This window comes from Panthera onca, chromosome A3, assembly GCF_046562875.1.
Source record: "Panthera onca isolate mPanOnc1 chromosome A3, mPanOnc1 haplotype 2, whole genome shotgun sequence".
Lineage (NCBI taxonomy): Eukaryota > Metazoa > Chordata > Mammalia > Carnivora > Felidae > Panthera > Panthera onca.
Genome location: NC_138341.1, coordinates 101,342,049 through 101,359,277, shown reverse-complemented (window position 1 = coordinate 101,359,277; position 17,229 = coordinate 101,342,049). Strand labels below are relative to the sequence as shown.

General features: G+C 36.1%; 1 protein-coding gene across 11 annotated transcripts in view; it reads right to left on the bottom strand.

The window, feature by feature from the left end:
* The window catches only part of TASP1 (taspase 1), a 310,143-nt gene that overhangs the window by 194,033 nt on the left and 98,881 nt on the right, over positions 1-17,229 (bottom strand). For 10 of the 11 annotated variants that reach the window (XR_009603954.3, XR_009603956.3, XM_060611829.3 and 7 more), the window contains one exon: positions 3,064-3,183. The exons of the other annotated variant lie outside the window; for it this stretch is intronic. Coding sequence is in view for 8 of the 10 variants with exons in the window: in XM_060611829.3 (XP_060467812.3) it covers positions 3,064-3,183 (120 nt within the window). In the remaining 2 variants the exon portion in view is untranslated. The remainder of the gene's footprint in view (positions 1-3,063; positions 3,184-17,229) is intronic. 11 annotated transcript variants of the gene reach the window in all.

Below are 17,229 nucleotides of genomic sequence, written 5' to 3'. Positions count from 1 at the left end.
TAGAACCAAGAACTGAACACAACACTCCCATGAGGCAAACAGTAGGAAATCTATTATAGCCTTAGAAAACACAATGCTTCTAAAATACACAAGACTGTTGAGTCAGAGTAGTAACTGAAAGCCCTATAGAAGTGATTTCAGAATAAAACTAGCAGACTTGTGGGATAAGCCATTCATCTGGTTCTACCTGGGACAGGTGCTAAGTCAGTCAAAGCCTCAGAGAACTTGTCACCTGAGGAGAAGGGCCCATTCTTCCTTCTTTGAAAACCCTGGACATTAGTCCACTGTCCTTTCCATTCCCAACAATTATCTTGACCAGGAACCTGCACCCAAAAACAACAAACAGGGCCACAAGAACAGCTCTTAGAAACCCAAAGGTCATTTTTTTTTTTTAGAAAAGAAAAAAACACTTATTCTTACTCTTTGTTTCTTCTCTCTAAGCAAATTCCTTTTATGCTACCTCCCCTCAATTTCATGACCTGAAGCTGTCTTCCTTCTTAACCTTCTGATATCAATTGGGCTGAGACAGTGATAGGTCAGATAAAAGAAAGAATCAGAGATTGTTCATCTCTTATCCACTTCTTTGGATAAAACATAACATTAAGCAGGCCTTAAAAAAAAAAAAGCTTCCTTCTTTTCAGTAGTAAAATTTCATTAACATTTTAAAAAATATGAACATTCACTACAAACAGGTCATATAAATATTATCATCATCATTATTATTATTATTTAATCTTCTTTGGGACTTGTTTTCCTTTATAAAATGAGGATTATAAAACCCCAACCTCATAATGTTGTTGTAGGATCACATGAATGAACACACTTGTTGCATGTAGCAAGAGCTTAATAACAGTAGCTATAGCTGTTATTATCAGGGACTGTGATAAGCAACTTAAATGCATTGCATCACTGAATCTTCTAGAACTTTGTTAAGGTACCTATTTATCCCCATTTTACAGTTATGGAAAGTGGAGCTTAAAGACTTTGAATAACTTGTTTATGGTAAAGAAACTGCAAAGTGGGGAGGTGAGATTAGAATAAAGGTTTACCTGACTCCAAAGTTCACACTCTTAACCACTAAAATCAACTGCCTATTTGTGTGGGAGTAGGTTGCCGGTGTGAGGGGAGAGTGGAATTTAATAATTCCTTTCTTGTGTCCCAGTTGTAAATTCTAATTAGTGTTGGTAAGCCAAGCAAGTAAGTTCTAATTCAAATTGCCATTTCACCATCTGAATGGTTGTTATCATATATCCAGAGCAGGGTAATTTAAGACTCTTAAATAGTTCACTTGTGCATTTAGAATGTATTTAAAAGCACCTAGTTTCATCATATTTTTTAAAAAGCCATTTTTTTCAATACTTTGCTTGTATATTTTGTCTCTTTCCCTCCTGATTGTCAAGAATGGTTCCTTACTGTCATCTGATGCTTACGTATTTCCAGTTTTATTATATCTCCTCTATCTAAGCAACATAATCCAATTAAGCAAATGCATTTCCCTGTGAAGTACCTTTACTTCTATCCACCACACCTCTTCCTGATTTTCAGCTCCCACAAACTGTGTCTTCATAAACTAGCCAAGTGGCACAAATCAACAAGTTTAAGTTTTACAGAAGTCTTTCTTTTTCCACGACATCCCATGTGTAGTGGCAGAATGGCTACATGATTGTTCAATGAAATATTCTGCTAACATAGTCCATAACTATCCTTGGTTCTGTTGTTGCTATTTTGCTAACTAAAACAAACAAAAAACAGTGAGAAAGCCATGGGAATTGCAATGCAATGAAGGCGGCTAATACTGGCTTTTCTTTCTCCTTCTCCACCAAGGTGTCCAAATCTGATATGCCAAGCTTGGTTCTTATCCCAAATTTGACAAATACACAGGGCTTTATAATGTGGAAAAACACCATGACCAGACAAAGGCTTTTTATAATGAGTTCAAAGCATTGTACATATGTTGAGTAATCATTCCTCACAAATCCCCTTGTATGGTAGACAAAGAGTAGCACAAAATTAATTATTCTTCCCTACCCCTTCCCTCTGCCATGGGACTGTAAGTGGCCTGTAGACTATAAAGGGCATATCAAGGAACATCACTTGGGGCTTTGCAAAGATGTCCTCCATGAATCAGATCACCGGCCTCCAAGCATTCACTCACCACCACGTCCAAAGCAACTGTGATACCGACTCTTCCTCAAATGTGAGGGACAAAGCATACAGAGCATGCCAAGCAGTGCCCTGCGTGTAACATGAGATCCAAGTACTGAGCTTAAGCACAGTCCTTGCAACAACTTTAACAGACTCCATGAGTCATTAGTTCACTCAACAAATATTTATTAAGCCCATAAGTAATGTACCAAATTGGTTTATACTCAGAAAGCTTACTAGATCAAATGGACTGTGAAATCCCATTCTCTGTACAGAACTAAAGTTTGGAGATGGGGGGAAGGAGGAATGGTAAAGAAAATGTGCAAGTGAAACAGGAATAAGCCAGTTACACATAAAAAAGACCCCCCCCCTTATATCTAGATTTCTTGAATGGGATCATGTGTTGGTTCCATTGCTGAAATGCTTAACCAGAGGAGGATTTTAGAGGGTCAAAATTTTACTGTTCCTTGAATGGAAGAAATATAAAAATGTAACTCTAAAGTCATTTTCCCACCTAAAAAGCAGGCCACAATATAGTCAGGTAGTGTTTACCCCTAACGAATAGGACATTTGCAAAGAAAGAAATGGAAGATTATACATATTTACTGAATGTATACTAAATATCCAGTACCCAGCCTTTTTGAAGTAACAACATACAGTATTACTGATTGTAAAGATCATAGAGAACTCTATTGCCATGAGATAGTTTTTTTTAGAATCTTGAAATGGTATTTGATGATTTGTATTACATAAATACTAAAACACACACACACACACACACACACACACACACACACCCCATAATATCATTTATTTTTTCTAAAGAAAAAATGTTTCTACTGGCTTTAAAAAATGATGAGCCAGAAAACTCCATGTTTTAAATTAACAAGCCAGTTTAAAAACCCCATAATTACTTACCTGTCCAACCCTCCCTGGATGCTTCAAGGCCAAGCCTCCACTGGAGACAGCAGCAGCAACGTTCCCTTCGTGGTCCACAACTACAGCGCCCACTGTGTCCAAAGTGCCTGAGTCATTCTCCTGGAGAGCAAGCAGGGCATGGGCACTCACTAAGCACAGTGTGTCACAATTCAATATGACCACATAGCACTTTTCAGTACAATCATGACAGAATTCACCAATCTCCTAAAATTATCTATTATCAAGTTGCCACCAAAACCCTGTTCAAGTCAAAATGTATTTTCTACCGAAAAATCCTGAGCAGAAGCTGTCTTGTTGCTTTTCTCTAATAATAAGCCATGCATGCCTTTCTAAGGGAGAAAGAAAAACACAATCTAATATAAATTAGTGTATAACAGTGCCCCCCAATCTCAAGTATTAAGTTCATGATTGAAAAATCGGTAGAGGAATCTATCCATGGCATAAGTGAATCAATAAATGACATTAACAGTATTTTCTAAAATATTATATACAAATTTCTAAAAGTAATGTCCTCAGCACAATAAATGAAGAGAATGGCATTTACAATCTTGAAGTATACTATGCTATAATTTTCTTTTACAATTCCTTCCTTATGAGAAATTTATGGCCACCTCCCTCCTCTGCTGTGTTAATAATATGCTTGCCAAATATACAGCAGAAAACGGCACATTTCTGAGAGGCATCTTTGTGTTTCTGAGTCTTGTTCCAGGTCACACAGGCTTAAGGCTTTTCACATGTATTCACTATAAGCAGCTGTCTCCTCCCTCAAAGATTTCTGGGTCGCCTGTGCAAGACAGATAAACTTTAAAATACTGGATAAAAATCAGAATTATGGGAAGCAGGAAGTAAGTTTCATTAAAAGAAAAACTCTTTTTGTATATTCAAAAGGGAGGCTACTGCAGGTCTTTAGGTTAATGGCAATCACAGTAGTTTTCCTACACTAGAGCACTGGTGTTTAAACTGTGCACCAGAACTCAAGACTCCCACCCTCACTCCTGGCCCCAAGAATGCAGGAAAGAGCCAGGCACAACCCCACCAGGTTCAACAAAAGCAGTTCCTCCTCCTATGCTGTGAACCATACTACTGAGTAAGACTTCATCTGTACTTGAGGGATTCCCAGCTAAGAAGTTTCAGAAATACCACATTCAGGCAATCCCCAGAAAAGTCAGTGACTTCCTAGGACCACCACAGAAGTTGAATAATGCCGAGGGGAGTTCTGAAATATTGGAGACATGTGCAAACAAAAGATTTTTACTTGAAGCAAACTGACAAATCCAGAGGTAGAGCATGCCTCAACAAATATTCCATTAGTTTGTTAGGAGAAGGTACATCTATACATGTACGTTTCTTTGGGCTTTGCTCTAGATTCTAACTCCTTTTAAATATACTGATACGCTATGATATTACTTAAATAGAAAATGTGTAATTGACTGAAATAAGTGCTTTATTCCCACTCTCCCTTTTAACCACAGCTAGGGGACGTCTAGCCAATGGATCCACATGACCATATCCCAAAATACCACAGTTATGCGGGTGGCAGGATACCTGACTTTCAAGGACAGTTCCCCAACCTGACTATAAATTCTGAGGAAGGCCTGATCCACTGTTTCATTTTGCACATAGCAGACATTCAGGCATACTTATTCTTTAATTAGGAGGAAATAGCGCATGTCTGCATCCATGGTGTCACAGAAACAAGCCAAACAAGTGACGACACATGCCAGGTCATTCTAACATCAGGGTCTCAGTCTTCCGTCTCCTTTTCTCAAGATTCAGTTTCATGCAAATCCACAGGATGCCACTATCTTAGGGAAGACTTAACAATAATTAGGTTTGTTCATTTGGTATGGAAGAAGTGAAGTTTATCTTCTTTGGTAGGTAAGATGAAAGTATCAAAGTAAAGAATTGCATTAGACACATTTTATTCCAGGAAAAAAAAAAAGCGGGGGGAGGGGGGGAATCCCAAAGAGAAATGTACTTTAAGGAGAAACATTTCATTATTCTAAGAAATAATTCCTAAATCTTTATTATACTCTTGCACTTCAACCTCAGATAGAGAAGTGTTTGTTCCTTACCCAAATGCCAAGTCTTATGTCTTCTACAGGAGGCCTTCTCAAACTTTAAGGTACACACAAATCATCTGAGAATCTATTAAATGTAGATTCTGATTAAGTAATCTGGCATTGGTCAAGACTGTATATCTAACAAACTTCCCCCATAATGCTGATGTTGCTGGTTCCTAGAACCTACCTTAAGAAATAAGGTAAGACAGCATCCTACAGGATTCATTTTCAGCCAAATATCTGTTCTACTCATTTTAAGGCAAATAATTTTATGGGCACAAATATACTGAAGGAGAAATTTAAACCACCTAAGACTATCATTATGTCAGCATAAAAGATTTAAGTTCTATCTGGTTCAACTATCAGTTGGTAGCATATCACCATGATCATACCACAAAGAACATAGAGTATTTTAAACTATTGATCTCATACTGTTTTTTTTTAGAAATAGATAACTCTTATATGAATAAATATAAACTATAAAACACTTCCTTAACAACAATAAAGTCAAGAAAGGGTATTAGTTCATTAACTGTGACTTTTGATCCATGCATTCTGTAAAACAGAATTTTACTAAGGGGATACATAATGTATACATAATGATATACATTACTTACAAGACAACTCTCTTAGCATTTCAATCATGATATCATAAACTATGAGGACTCATGTCTAACCAAACTACTATAGAAAAATACAAAATTATTATACATAGATGGATTTACTGTAACTTAGTTTTCAAAAATGAAAAATCAAGCAAAAAATAAAGAATCCTGTTCCAAATTAAGCTAAATATTCCTAAGGGCTTGTAACACCTGCAAAAATCAGAATTACTTCATAAATATTCAAGAATTAGTTCATATATTTCACATTCTGAAAGGCAAATTTAAGGATGATGAAGTAATATTTAAGCATTTTTATGAAGTGTAGATAAATTGAGTGAAAGACAAATACTGGTATTTTGGCCATAATAATTTCACAGAACTCATTTGTACAGAAATGAAATCTTAGAAAGGTTAAAAAACACACAATGACTGTTACTATATAGAGCTACTATTATGCTCTTACACTCCATAAATACTTGAAAGTATATGCACCACATAGGTACACATGCATTTATTGTCCTTGACTGAAACATGCTATTTGCATTATTTTTTTGATAAAATTGTGACTAAAAAGCAACTGTACAGACTCATAGTTCTCCTTATAATAAACACATGTATCTAAAGTTGGCACAGAGATTTCATGTGTTATGGAAAACACTGAAATAAAATTTTCTTCAAGTAACCAAGAAACTAGTAACCATTGGTGGGCTTAATGTCAAAAGTTTTTATTATTCTCTGCTCCAAATTGGAGATTGCTATTACACAATTGTGTAAAAATTAAATTAGGTAACACGTGAACTACTTTAAAAGGAAGAAATCTCTTAAAACAAAGTTTACGTACTTCCCACCAGAAAATTATGCCTCTAACCTGCATTCTAACTCAGAAATCTGCCAAGAGACACCATCTATCAGTTACTTATCTCATTAACCTGGTATTTCTTCTACACAGAATTACTCAAATATCAAAGAGCTACAATGAAAGAATAATATCTCAAATATATAAGTGCATCCTGAAATTGGTATATGGTGGAACTATCCTAATACAATAATAAAGACAGAAATATATTTTTTGAGAAGATACCAAACCTTCATAATACACTTTTGTTAGGTTTATGAGCTGTATTATAACTGACATGAGTTTCCACTTGAGCAAAGCAGATGACTGATGCCCTCCATGACAATACAGCAACGGCAGCATAAAGCTTTGCGATCTTTTAGTATCCTAACCATGGAATGATAGCTCTGGCTACAAGAGACCTAGATCTGGCTCCATGTCTATCTTCCACAAACCAGCCCCACAGTGGGCCACTGTAGGTTTAGAGTATATCAGGTATGTGTAAACAAAGTAGGATTTAGCTAGAATTACCTACTCTCATGTGTCTGGCTTGGCTGAAACCAAGGAAAATGTGGATATAAGAACACCCAATGACCGTTTTCTTCTCTCTTCACCCTTCTGATGCCCAATACTATAAGTGATGTTTCTGTGAACTACAGTCAAGATGTCTATTGTTAAAGACATATAAATGACTAACAGACACATTAAAAATCACTCATCATCATGGAAATTCAAATCAAAACCACAATAAGATATCATCTCACACCTGTCAGAATGGCTAAAATTAACAAATCAGGAAACAACAGATGTTGGCAAGGATGGGGAGAAAAGGGAACCCTCTGACACTGCTAGTGGGAATGCAAACTGGTACAGCCACTCTGGAAAACAGTATGGAGGTTCCTCAAAAAGTTAAAAATAGAACCACCCTATGACCCAGCAATTGCACTACAAGGTATTTATCCAAAGGGTACAAAAATGCTGATTTGAAGGGGCATATGCACCCCAATGTTTATACAGCACTATCAATAACAGACAAGTTATGGAAAGAACCCAAATGTCCACTGACTGATGAATGGATAAAGATGATGTGGTATCTATATAAAATGGAATATTACTCAGCAATCAAGAAGAATGAAATCTTGCCATTCCAATGACATTGATGGAACTAGAGAGTATTATGCTAGGCAAAGAAAGTCAGTCAGGAAAAGATACATACCACATGATTTCACTCATATGTGTAATTTAAGAAATAAAACAGATGAACATAGGGGAAAGGAAGGAAAAATAAATAAGATAAAAACAGACAGGAGTGCCTGGGTGGCTCAGTTGGTTAAGCATCTGACTCTTGATTTCAGCTCAGGTCATGATCTCACGGGTTCATGAGACTGAGTCCTGCATCAGGATCTGCACTGACAACATGGAGTCTGCTTGGGATTCTCTCTCTCCCTGTCTCTCCGCTCCTCTCCTGCTCTCTCTCTGTCTCAAAATAAATTTAAAAAATGAGTAAATAACTTTAAGAAAGAAAATAAAACAAAGGAAAAGAAAAACAGAGAGAGAGGCAAACAATAAGAGACTCTTAACTATAGAGAACAAACTAAAAGTTGATGGAGGGAGGTGGGTGGGGGATGGGCTAAATGAGTGATGGGCATTAAGGAGGACACTTCTTGGGAAGAGCACTGGGTGTTATATGTAAGCGATGAATCACTAAATTCTACTCCTGAAACTAATACTACACCAATATGTTAGCTAACTTGAATTTAAATAAAATCTTAAAAGAAAAAAAGTGTCTATTCTTAAATAATTCTTTATTGTCTTTAACAAATATGCATTAAATATCTATGAAGCACCACATAAATTAGTGCCAAACATATCTACAACAAAGGAAAAAAAGTAAATAATAATTGTTATTTATTTTCTAAATCACTCAACAAAAATAAAAAAAACTTAACAAAAATATTTTTAGCTCAAAATAAAAATAAAGTTAAAAAAGCATGGGTTATGCTCATGGATTGGAAGAATAAATATTGTTAAAATGTTAAACTACCCAAAGCAATCTACACATTCAATACAATCCCAATCAAAATTGCACCAGCATTCTTCTCAAAGCTAGAACAAACAATCCTAAAATCTGTATGGAACCACAAAAGACCTCAAATAGCCAAAGTAATATTGAAGAAGAAAACCAAAGCCAGAAGCATCACAATCCCAGACTTTAGTCTCTACTACAAAGTTGTAATCATCAAGACAGTATGGTATTGGCACAAAAACAGACACATACACCAATGGAATAGAATAGAAAACCCAGAAGAGGACGCACAAATTTATGGCCAACTAATCTTTGACAAAGCAGGAAAGAGTATCGAATGGAAAAAAGACAGTCTCTTTAACAAATAGTGCTGGGAGAACTGGACAGCAACAGGCAGAAGAATGAAACTAGACCACTTTCTTAACACCATTCACAAAAATAAACTCAAAATGGATGAAGGACCTGAATGTGAGACGGGAAATCATCAAAACCCTAGAGGAGAAAGCAGGAAAAAACCTCTCTGACCACAGCTGCAGCAATTTCTTACTCGACACATCTCTAAAAGCAAGGGAATTAAAAGCAAAAATGAACTATTTGGACCTCATCAAGATAAAAAGCTTCTGCACTGCAAAGGAAACGACCAATAAAACTAAAAGGCAACCGACAGAATAGAAGATATTTGCAAATGACATATCGGATAAAGGGCTAGTATCCAAAATCTATAAAGAACTGACCAAACTCCACACCCAAAAAACAAATAATCCAGTGAAGAAATGGTCAGAAGACATGAATAGACACTTTTCCAAAGAAGACATCCAGATGGCCAACAGACACATGAAAAGATGCTCAACGTCACTCATCATCAGGGAAATACGAATCAAAACCACACTGAGATACCACCTCATGCTGGTCAGAGTGGCTAAAATGAGCAAATCAGGAGACTATAGATGCTGGTGAGGATGTGGAGAAACGGGAACCCTCTTGCACTGTTGGTGGGAATGCAAACCGGTGCAGCCGCTCTGGAAAAGTGTGAAGTTTCCTCAAAAAATTAAAAATAGAACTACCCTATGACCCAGTGATAGCACTGCTAGGTATTTACAAGGGATACAGAGTGCTGATGCATGGAGACACATACACCCCAATGTTTATAGCAGCACTTTCAACAATAGCCAAATTATGGAAAGAGCCTAAATGCCCATCAACTGATGAATAGGTAAAGAAGATGTGGTTTATAGATACAATAGAATACTACTTGGCAATGAGAAAGAATGAAAGCCTGCCATTTGCAGCTATGTGGATGGAACTGGAGAGTATTATGCTAAGTGAAATAAGTCAGTCAGAGAAAGACAGATACCATATGTTTTCACTCATATGTGGATCTTGAGAAACTTAACAGAAGACCATGGGGGAGGAGAAGGGGAAAACAAAGTTACAGAGAGGTAGGGAGGCAAACCATAAGAGACTCTTAAATACTGAGAACAAAGTGAGGGTTGATGGAGGGTGGGAGAGAGGGGAAAGTGGGTGATGGTCATTGAGGAGGGCACCTGCGGGGATGAGCACTGGGTGTTGTATGGAAACCAATTTGACAATAAATTATATTAAAAAAATTAAAAAATAAAAAAATATTATAGAACTGGGAAAAAAAGGCATGGGTTAATCATGCTCTTAAGGGGTTTTAATATTCTACATTACAGCTTTAATTATAAATTCATACCATAACAAAGTTCCAGAGGATTACCTAAAGTTCCAAACTCTCAAAGACCACAAAGGGCAATGCTTTCCAAATGGCAGAATACTTACACAGTGTTCTAAGGCTCGCAACATTCAAGGTAAAAAAAAAAGCAATGATTTTTTTTTTTTTTTATAATATTCTTTTTTTTTTTTTATTTTTTAATATATGAAATTTACTGTCAAATTGGTTTCCATACAACACCCAGTGCTCATCCCAAAAGGTGCCCTCCTCAATACCCATCACCCACCCTGCCCTCCCTCCCACCCCCCATCAACCCTCAGTTTGTTCTCAGTTTTTAACAGTCTCTAATGCTTTGGCTCTCTCCCACTCTAACCTTTTTTTTTTTTTTTTTTTTTCCCTTCCCCTCCCCCATGGGTTTCTGTTAGGTTTCTCAGGATCCACATAAGAGTGAAACCATATGGTATCTGTCTTTCTCTGTATGGCTTATTTCACTTAGCATCACACTCTCCAGTTCCATCCATGTTGCTACAAAAGGCCATATTTCATTCTTTCTCATTGCCACGTAGTATTCCATTGTGTATATAAACCACAATTTCTTTATCCATTCATCAGTTGATGGACATTTAGGCTCTTTCCATAATTTGGCTATTGTTGAGAGTGCCGCTATAAACATTGGGGTACAGGTGCCCCTATGCATCAGTACTCCTGTATCCCTTGGATAAATTCCTAGCAGTGCTATTGCTGGGTCATAGGGTAGGTCTATTTTTAATTTTCTGAGGAACCTCCACACTGCTTTCCAGAGCGGCTGCACCAATTTGCATTCCCACCAACAGTGCAAGAGGGTTCCTGTTTCTCCACATCCTCTCCAGCATCTATAGTCTCCTGATTTCTTCATTTTGGCCACTCTGACTGGCGTGAGGTGGTATCTGAGTGTGGTTTTGATTTGTATTTCCCTGATAAGGAGCGACGTTGAACATCTTTTCATGTGCCTGTTGGCCATCCGGATGTCTTCTTTAGAGAAGTGTCTATTCATGTTTTCTGCCCATTTCTTCACTGGGTTATTTGTTTTTCGGGTGTGGAGTTTGATGAGCTCTTTATAGATTTTGGATACTAGCCCTTTGTCCGATGTGTCATTTGCAAATATCTTTTCCCATTCCGTTGGTTGCCTTTTAGTTTTGTTGGTTGTTTCCTTTGCTGTGCAGAAGCTTTTTATCTTCATAAGGTCCCAGTAATTCACTTTTGCTTTTAATTCCCTTGCCTTTGGGGATGTGCCGAGTAAGAGATTGCTACGGCTGAGGTCAGAGAGGTCTTTTCCTGAAAAAAGCAATGATTTTAATCTTGGTTTTTAAAATAACATTTCAATTAACTATAGTAAGGTGTGGGGTTTTTTTTGTTGTTTTTGTTTATTTGTTTTTGGGTTTTTTTGTTTTTTGTTTGGTTCAAAATGGAACAGTTTGAGAGCCTCGGTGTGCATGTTGAGTGATCATGTATAAGTGATGGAAAAGCCCAGATGAACATACTCATGACTTAACTTATTACACAGCTGAAGAGTAAAAACCACAAGGGGAGTTCCACAGAGCTTTAAATCATTTTTATTCATATTCATATGCTACATAATTAAAATTATTTTATACTTTTAATGAACCACTGGTTAAGGAAAGTAAACGTAAGATATACTGAAGTTGAAATAAAAATTGAGGAATTTAAGAATGATAATTCTGACAAAGCCCTTAGATAATATTAGCTAGATCATTAAATTGCATTCATCTGATCAACATGCTTAGAGAATCCATCTCAATGACTTCAAATATCAGCTTAAAAATATGATGATTAATATATCCAATTTGGCTTCTTATTTTTCTGGAATAAATATTAATCACAATTTTTAAATTTTAAATCAAAAATTTTTAATCCTAAATTAAATATACACCCAGAATTTAAACCTCTATGTACTTACCCAAGAGAAATCAAAATATATATGACAAAAGACTTGTCAAAATGTTCATAGCACTTTTAACTGCAATAGCCAAACCTGGAAACAACACAATGCCTACCTATCAAGAGGGTAATGGGTACACACATTGTGATACAGGCAGTAGGGAAGGAATGCCCAGCAATGAAAAGGAACTAGTGATACACACAACAGTATGGATAACCTTTTAGACATATGCTGAATCAAAGAAGCTGGACACAACAGAGTACATAACATATGATCCCATTTATATGAAGGTTCAGAAAAGGTAAAACTCCTCTATGGGGAAAAAGAATCAGAAAAGTGTTGTTTTAGGAGGCAAGGTTGACTATGAAGGAGCATGAGAAAATTTTCTGGAGTAATGATGTTTTATATTTTGATAGTGGTATGTGTTACATGCGTTTATAAATGTCAAAATTCATCAAAGATGAATTAAGATGTGTGCATTGCACTGTACATTAGTTTTACCTTTAAAAAAATCAATAGCAGATGTATTTATCTAAAAGTACACAATCAAGAATTCAAAAACCAAGTCATGAACAAATTTTCTAATTTTTTCCTAATATTATAACACATTTATATTTATGTTTATATAACATTTAATACACATTTGATTACAATCAATTTTAAGTAGTAAGTATTTTAAGTAGGGGGAGAAGGTGATAGAAAACATCAAAGAGGTGGTAAAAAATATATATATATATGGATGAGAGAGTCTAGCAAATGTCCAACTGGAAGGAGCAGACAAAATAATGAAAGAAAGAAAGCTAAAATTTCCCACAACTGCTGAAATATAAGAATCCAGATCCCCCAGAAGCCACAAAAGGAAAGGAGCCAGATAGAAAGAAAAGATCACCTACAACAGAATGAATTTCCCGAACCCCAATGAAAGCCAGAAGACAGTGGTACATCTTCAAGGTACACAGAGAAAAGGAACTATAAACCTAGAAGTAGGTGCCCAACAAGATTACCTTTTAGGAACAAAAATAAAATAAAGGCATTTGTAAATGAATAAATAAAATGAGGTTACCACCAAGAGATCTGCACTTAATGAAAGCCTGAAGGACCATTCTTTTTAATACTACAAGCTGCCCTCCATGGAGCATGATTAATACTATATCCTCTCTACCACTGACTCACGAGCACACCTAATCTCCCTTTCTTGGCTCAACTTTATTTTTTTTCCATAATATTTCAACATTGTCTAAACTGTACAATTTATTTTTGCATTATTTAAATTGCCAATCTCACCCACAAGATTGGAAGCTCCACAAAGGCAGTAATCTTTGTATAGTTTATTCACTAAAATTTGCTAAGCACTGAGAAAAGTACTTGACATCTCTTAGGTATTCAATAACTATTTGTTGAATGGATGCATGAATAAACAAGTGAATTATATACTTCAAGAGAATGAAAATAATTGCTGTGATCTGAAGGTCTGTGTCCTTCCAAAATTCACATGTTGAAATCCTAGCTGCCAAGGTGATGCTATTAGGAGGTGGGGCATTGAAACACAGCAGAGCCCTCATGAATGGAATTAATGCCCTTCTAGAGAGGCCCTTGAAGCTCCCCTGCCCCTTGGGCCATATGAGGTTACAGCACAAAGATGGCCATCTAGAAGCAGGCCCTCAACAGACACCAAATCTGCCTGGGGCTTCATGTTGGACTTCCCAGCCTCCAGAATTGTCAGAAGCAAATTTCTGTTGTTTATAAGCCACCCAGTCTATAGTATATTGTTAGAGCAGCCCAAACAGACTTAAGACAATAATCCAAGTAGGACAGTCAGACATGAAAGAAGGAATACGTAAGCAAATGAAATGGCAAAACTGATGTAAATCAAAACTAATATTATCTTTAAAAATAATAATAACATGCTATTAGAATGTCAGGTTGGGTTTTAAAATATGGCTACATGTTATTTATAAGGGATGTGCCTAAAGCATAAGGATATGGAAAAGTTGAGAGTAAATGGGGAAGAAAGTGATATACCAAACAAGTACCAATCAAACATAAGCAAAGTAAGTTTTACGACAAAAGGTATTAATAGTGACAGAGTCTCTACATCACAAATGCTGAAAGTTTAACTGCACCAGATATAATTAGAGATACAATAATTCTAAATTTGTATGTACCTAAAAAGAATAGCCTCAAATGTACGTAAAGCAAAAGCACACCAACAAGGAGAAAGCAATAAACCATACCTCATGATGAGATATTTCAACACATTTCTCTCAATTACAAGTAAGAAACAGGAGGCCCAAATTATACATCAAAAAGTGTGATTGCAGGTACACCTGGGTGGCTCAGTCGGTTAAGTCCAACTCTTGATTTCAGCTCAGGACATGATCTCACAGGTGGTGAGTTTGGGCTCTGCATCAGGCTCTGCGCTGACAGTATGGCGCCTGTTTGGGATTCCTCTCTCTCCCTCTCTCTCTGCCCCTCTCCTGCTCGCTCACTCTCTCCCTCTTTCTCTCTCTCTCAAAAAATAAACTATTAAAAAATTTTTTTTCAATTTAGAAAGTGTGATTGCAAAGTGAACAATTAGAGGGGAGCAACAATTAGAGGAGAAACATTATTTTCAAACACATATAAATATGTGTAAAAACTGATCATACACTAAACCATAAGCTAAATTACAACAAATTTCAAGAAATGGTATCAAATAGAACATGCTCTCTGAATATGATACAATTAGGAGTCAATAAAATTAAATAAAATTTGGAAATTAAAAAAAACAGTTTGAAATAACTTACGACTCAAATAAGAATCTAAATAGAAACAAAAATATTTAATAATGAATAATAAAAATATTACATTTCAAAATTTGTGGCATACAGAAAAAGTGGTAGAGAAAAATTTATACCCCAAATGTTGGTATTAGAAAAGAACAAAAAAGGGCCTAAGTGTCCAACTAAAGAAGTTAGAGGACAATATAAACACAAAGAGAAAGGAGAAAATAGAGAAAAATCAGTGAAAGACAAACATTAAATACATAGATAAAAAAAAAAAAAGGCAAGTCAGTTCTGTGAAAAAACTACTTATTGAATGAATGAACAAATTAAGTCTTATAGGCAATAATTTTCTCTGTATATCACCTAAATCTCAGCAAAGATCCAGCCCTCCTACCTTCTCCCCTAAAGAGAACCTTGGCTCTCTGGAGTAATAGCAGATACTGGCATCCCTCCGAACTCACACTTCATCCAGTACAAAAGTGGGTCCCCACTCCTTTGCCCCCTTTCCCCATCCCACACCAAAATATTGCCATTGAGGTCTCAAATAACTCCAGAAAGGACTTCCTTAATCTCTACCCAACCACGTAGGATGCCCCTGCATCTAAAGGTCCAACCTAAAACAGGTGGCTCTCCCCTCTATGGGAAGACTCTATATGTTGGCTTGTCCTAGGATCTTTTGTGTCTTGTCTTGTTCCTCATCCACCTGTAAGCAGCAACTAACAAAAGTACTGTAACTAAATATTTTTTAATTGACCTTCATCAATAAATCAAACTCTGTGCCCTCTGAAACTGCATCTTGCTCAATATATTTGCATGATCCAAACTCAGCCTATCTAAAGCAGTTTTCCTATTACCTCACATATTTCTCTCTGATTATTTCATATTTAGATCTTCCCTAAATGCAATGCTTTTTGCACATCACTCCTGAATAGGTCCTTTCCCAAAAGTATGAAATCTTTGGCTGGTCCTCATAATAACCACACTGAAGTCCAGACTCATTTTTTACAATATAGGAATGCTTTTTATTTCAAGTGGTTTTGCATACCCTCTGGACTACTGTTCAAAACAAACTTACTCTTACCATCAAACATTAAGCCTCACCTAATCTATAAAGAAATTATATGTCTTGATATTGATCACATTCTCCCATCCAATGTTTTTCTTTTGATAACACTTCTTTACTGCCCTCCCATCCTCTGGGGTCATTTGGCACCAGATCACATTCTTCTCATTTTTAACTAACCTGTTCACTTTCTTTAACTCCAAATTGCTTTCCTAAAAACTCTATGTAAGTAATACATATAATATACTTTAACTTTAACTTTGTTTTTCCACTGGAGACTAAACTCAGTCAACACTGTCTGAGAAACATGTTCAAGGGAGGAGGGAATCAAGACTATTTAGCAGTTTTATTTCATATAGGCATGTATATCATAGTACTTCAGTGACAGAGATAGTGCAACATGCTACCAGCATACTCACTAATAGGCTATGAACTTCATTACCTGAGCAGATTAAAAAACACCCAAGTAAACGAACTAAGACCTTGCTAATTAAATAGACAGCAACAAAGTCTCTTTAATAAGAGCAGGCAACCTTTTTCAATTTAGTTGTCCAATTTGGCTCTTTCCAGGAACACCTGGCCATGGTCTGGACCTCTGGTCTTTCTTTCATTTCAGGGCATACATTTACCTTCTCTGGATAAAATTACACTTTTTCTTTTAAATACCAGAGCTCCACTGGCCTTTGAACTGAGTCTTAAAGCAGTGGGGAATAACAGATAAAGGACTAGAAGGTAACTTGGACAATCTGGAGTCTATTCCTGCCAATGAAACACCATGACAATTGGGATGGGTCATTTAACCTGGATTTAAATTCAACCCTCTCCAGATTGAATATTTGACACTGACTTTAATAACAAAGTAATAAGTTACTTTATTTGATATGAGACTTTAAAAGTATAGCAACATCTATTTGACCATATAACTGTATGAGTATACCCACAAAAATATAATTATTAAAAATCATAAATACACAACTACTAAAAGATAATATATTAAGACATAAAGATATTAAAAAAACAAAAAGGAAAGAAAAAGTGCCCACATACTTTTTCTCCTTTTATTCCTCAATAGCTTAAAATTTTATTAGAAGGTAGGAAGAAATCAAAGAATCACAAAGAGTAGGAGAGGAGCTAAGGATATTCTAGGATATAAAAT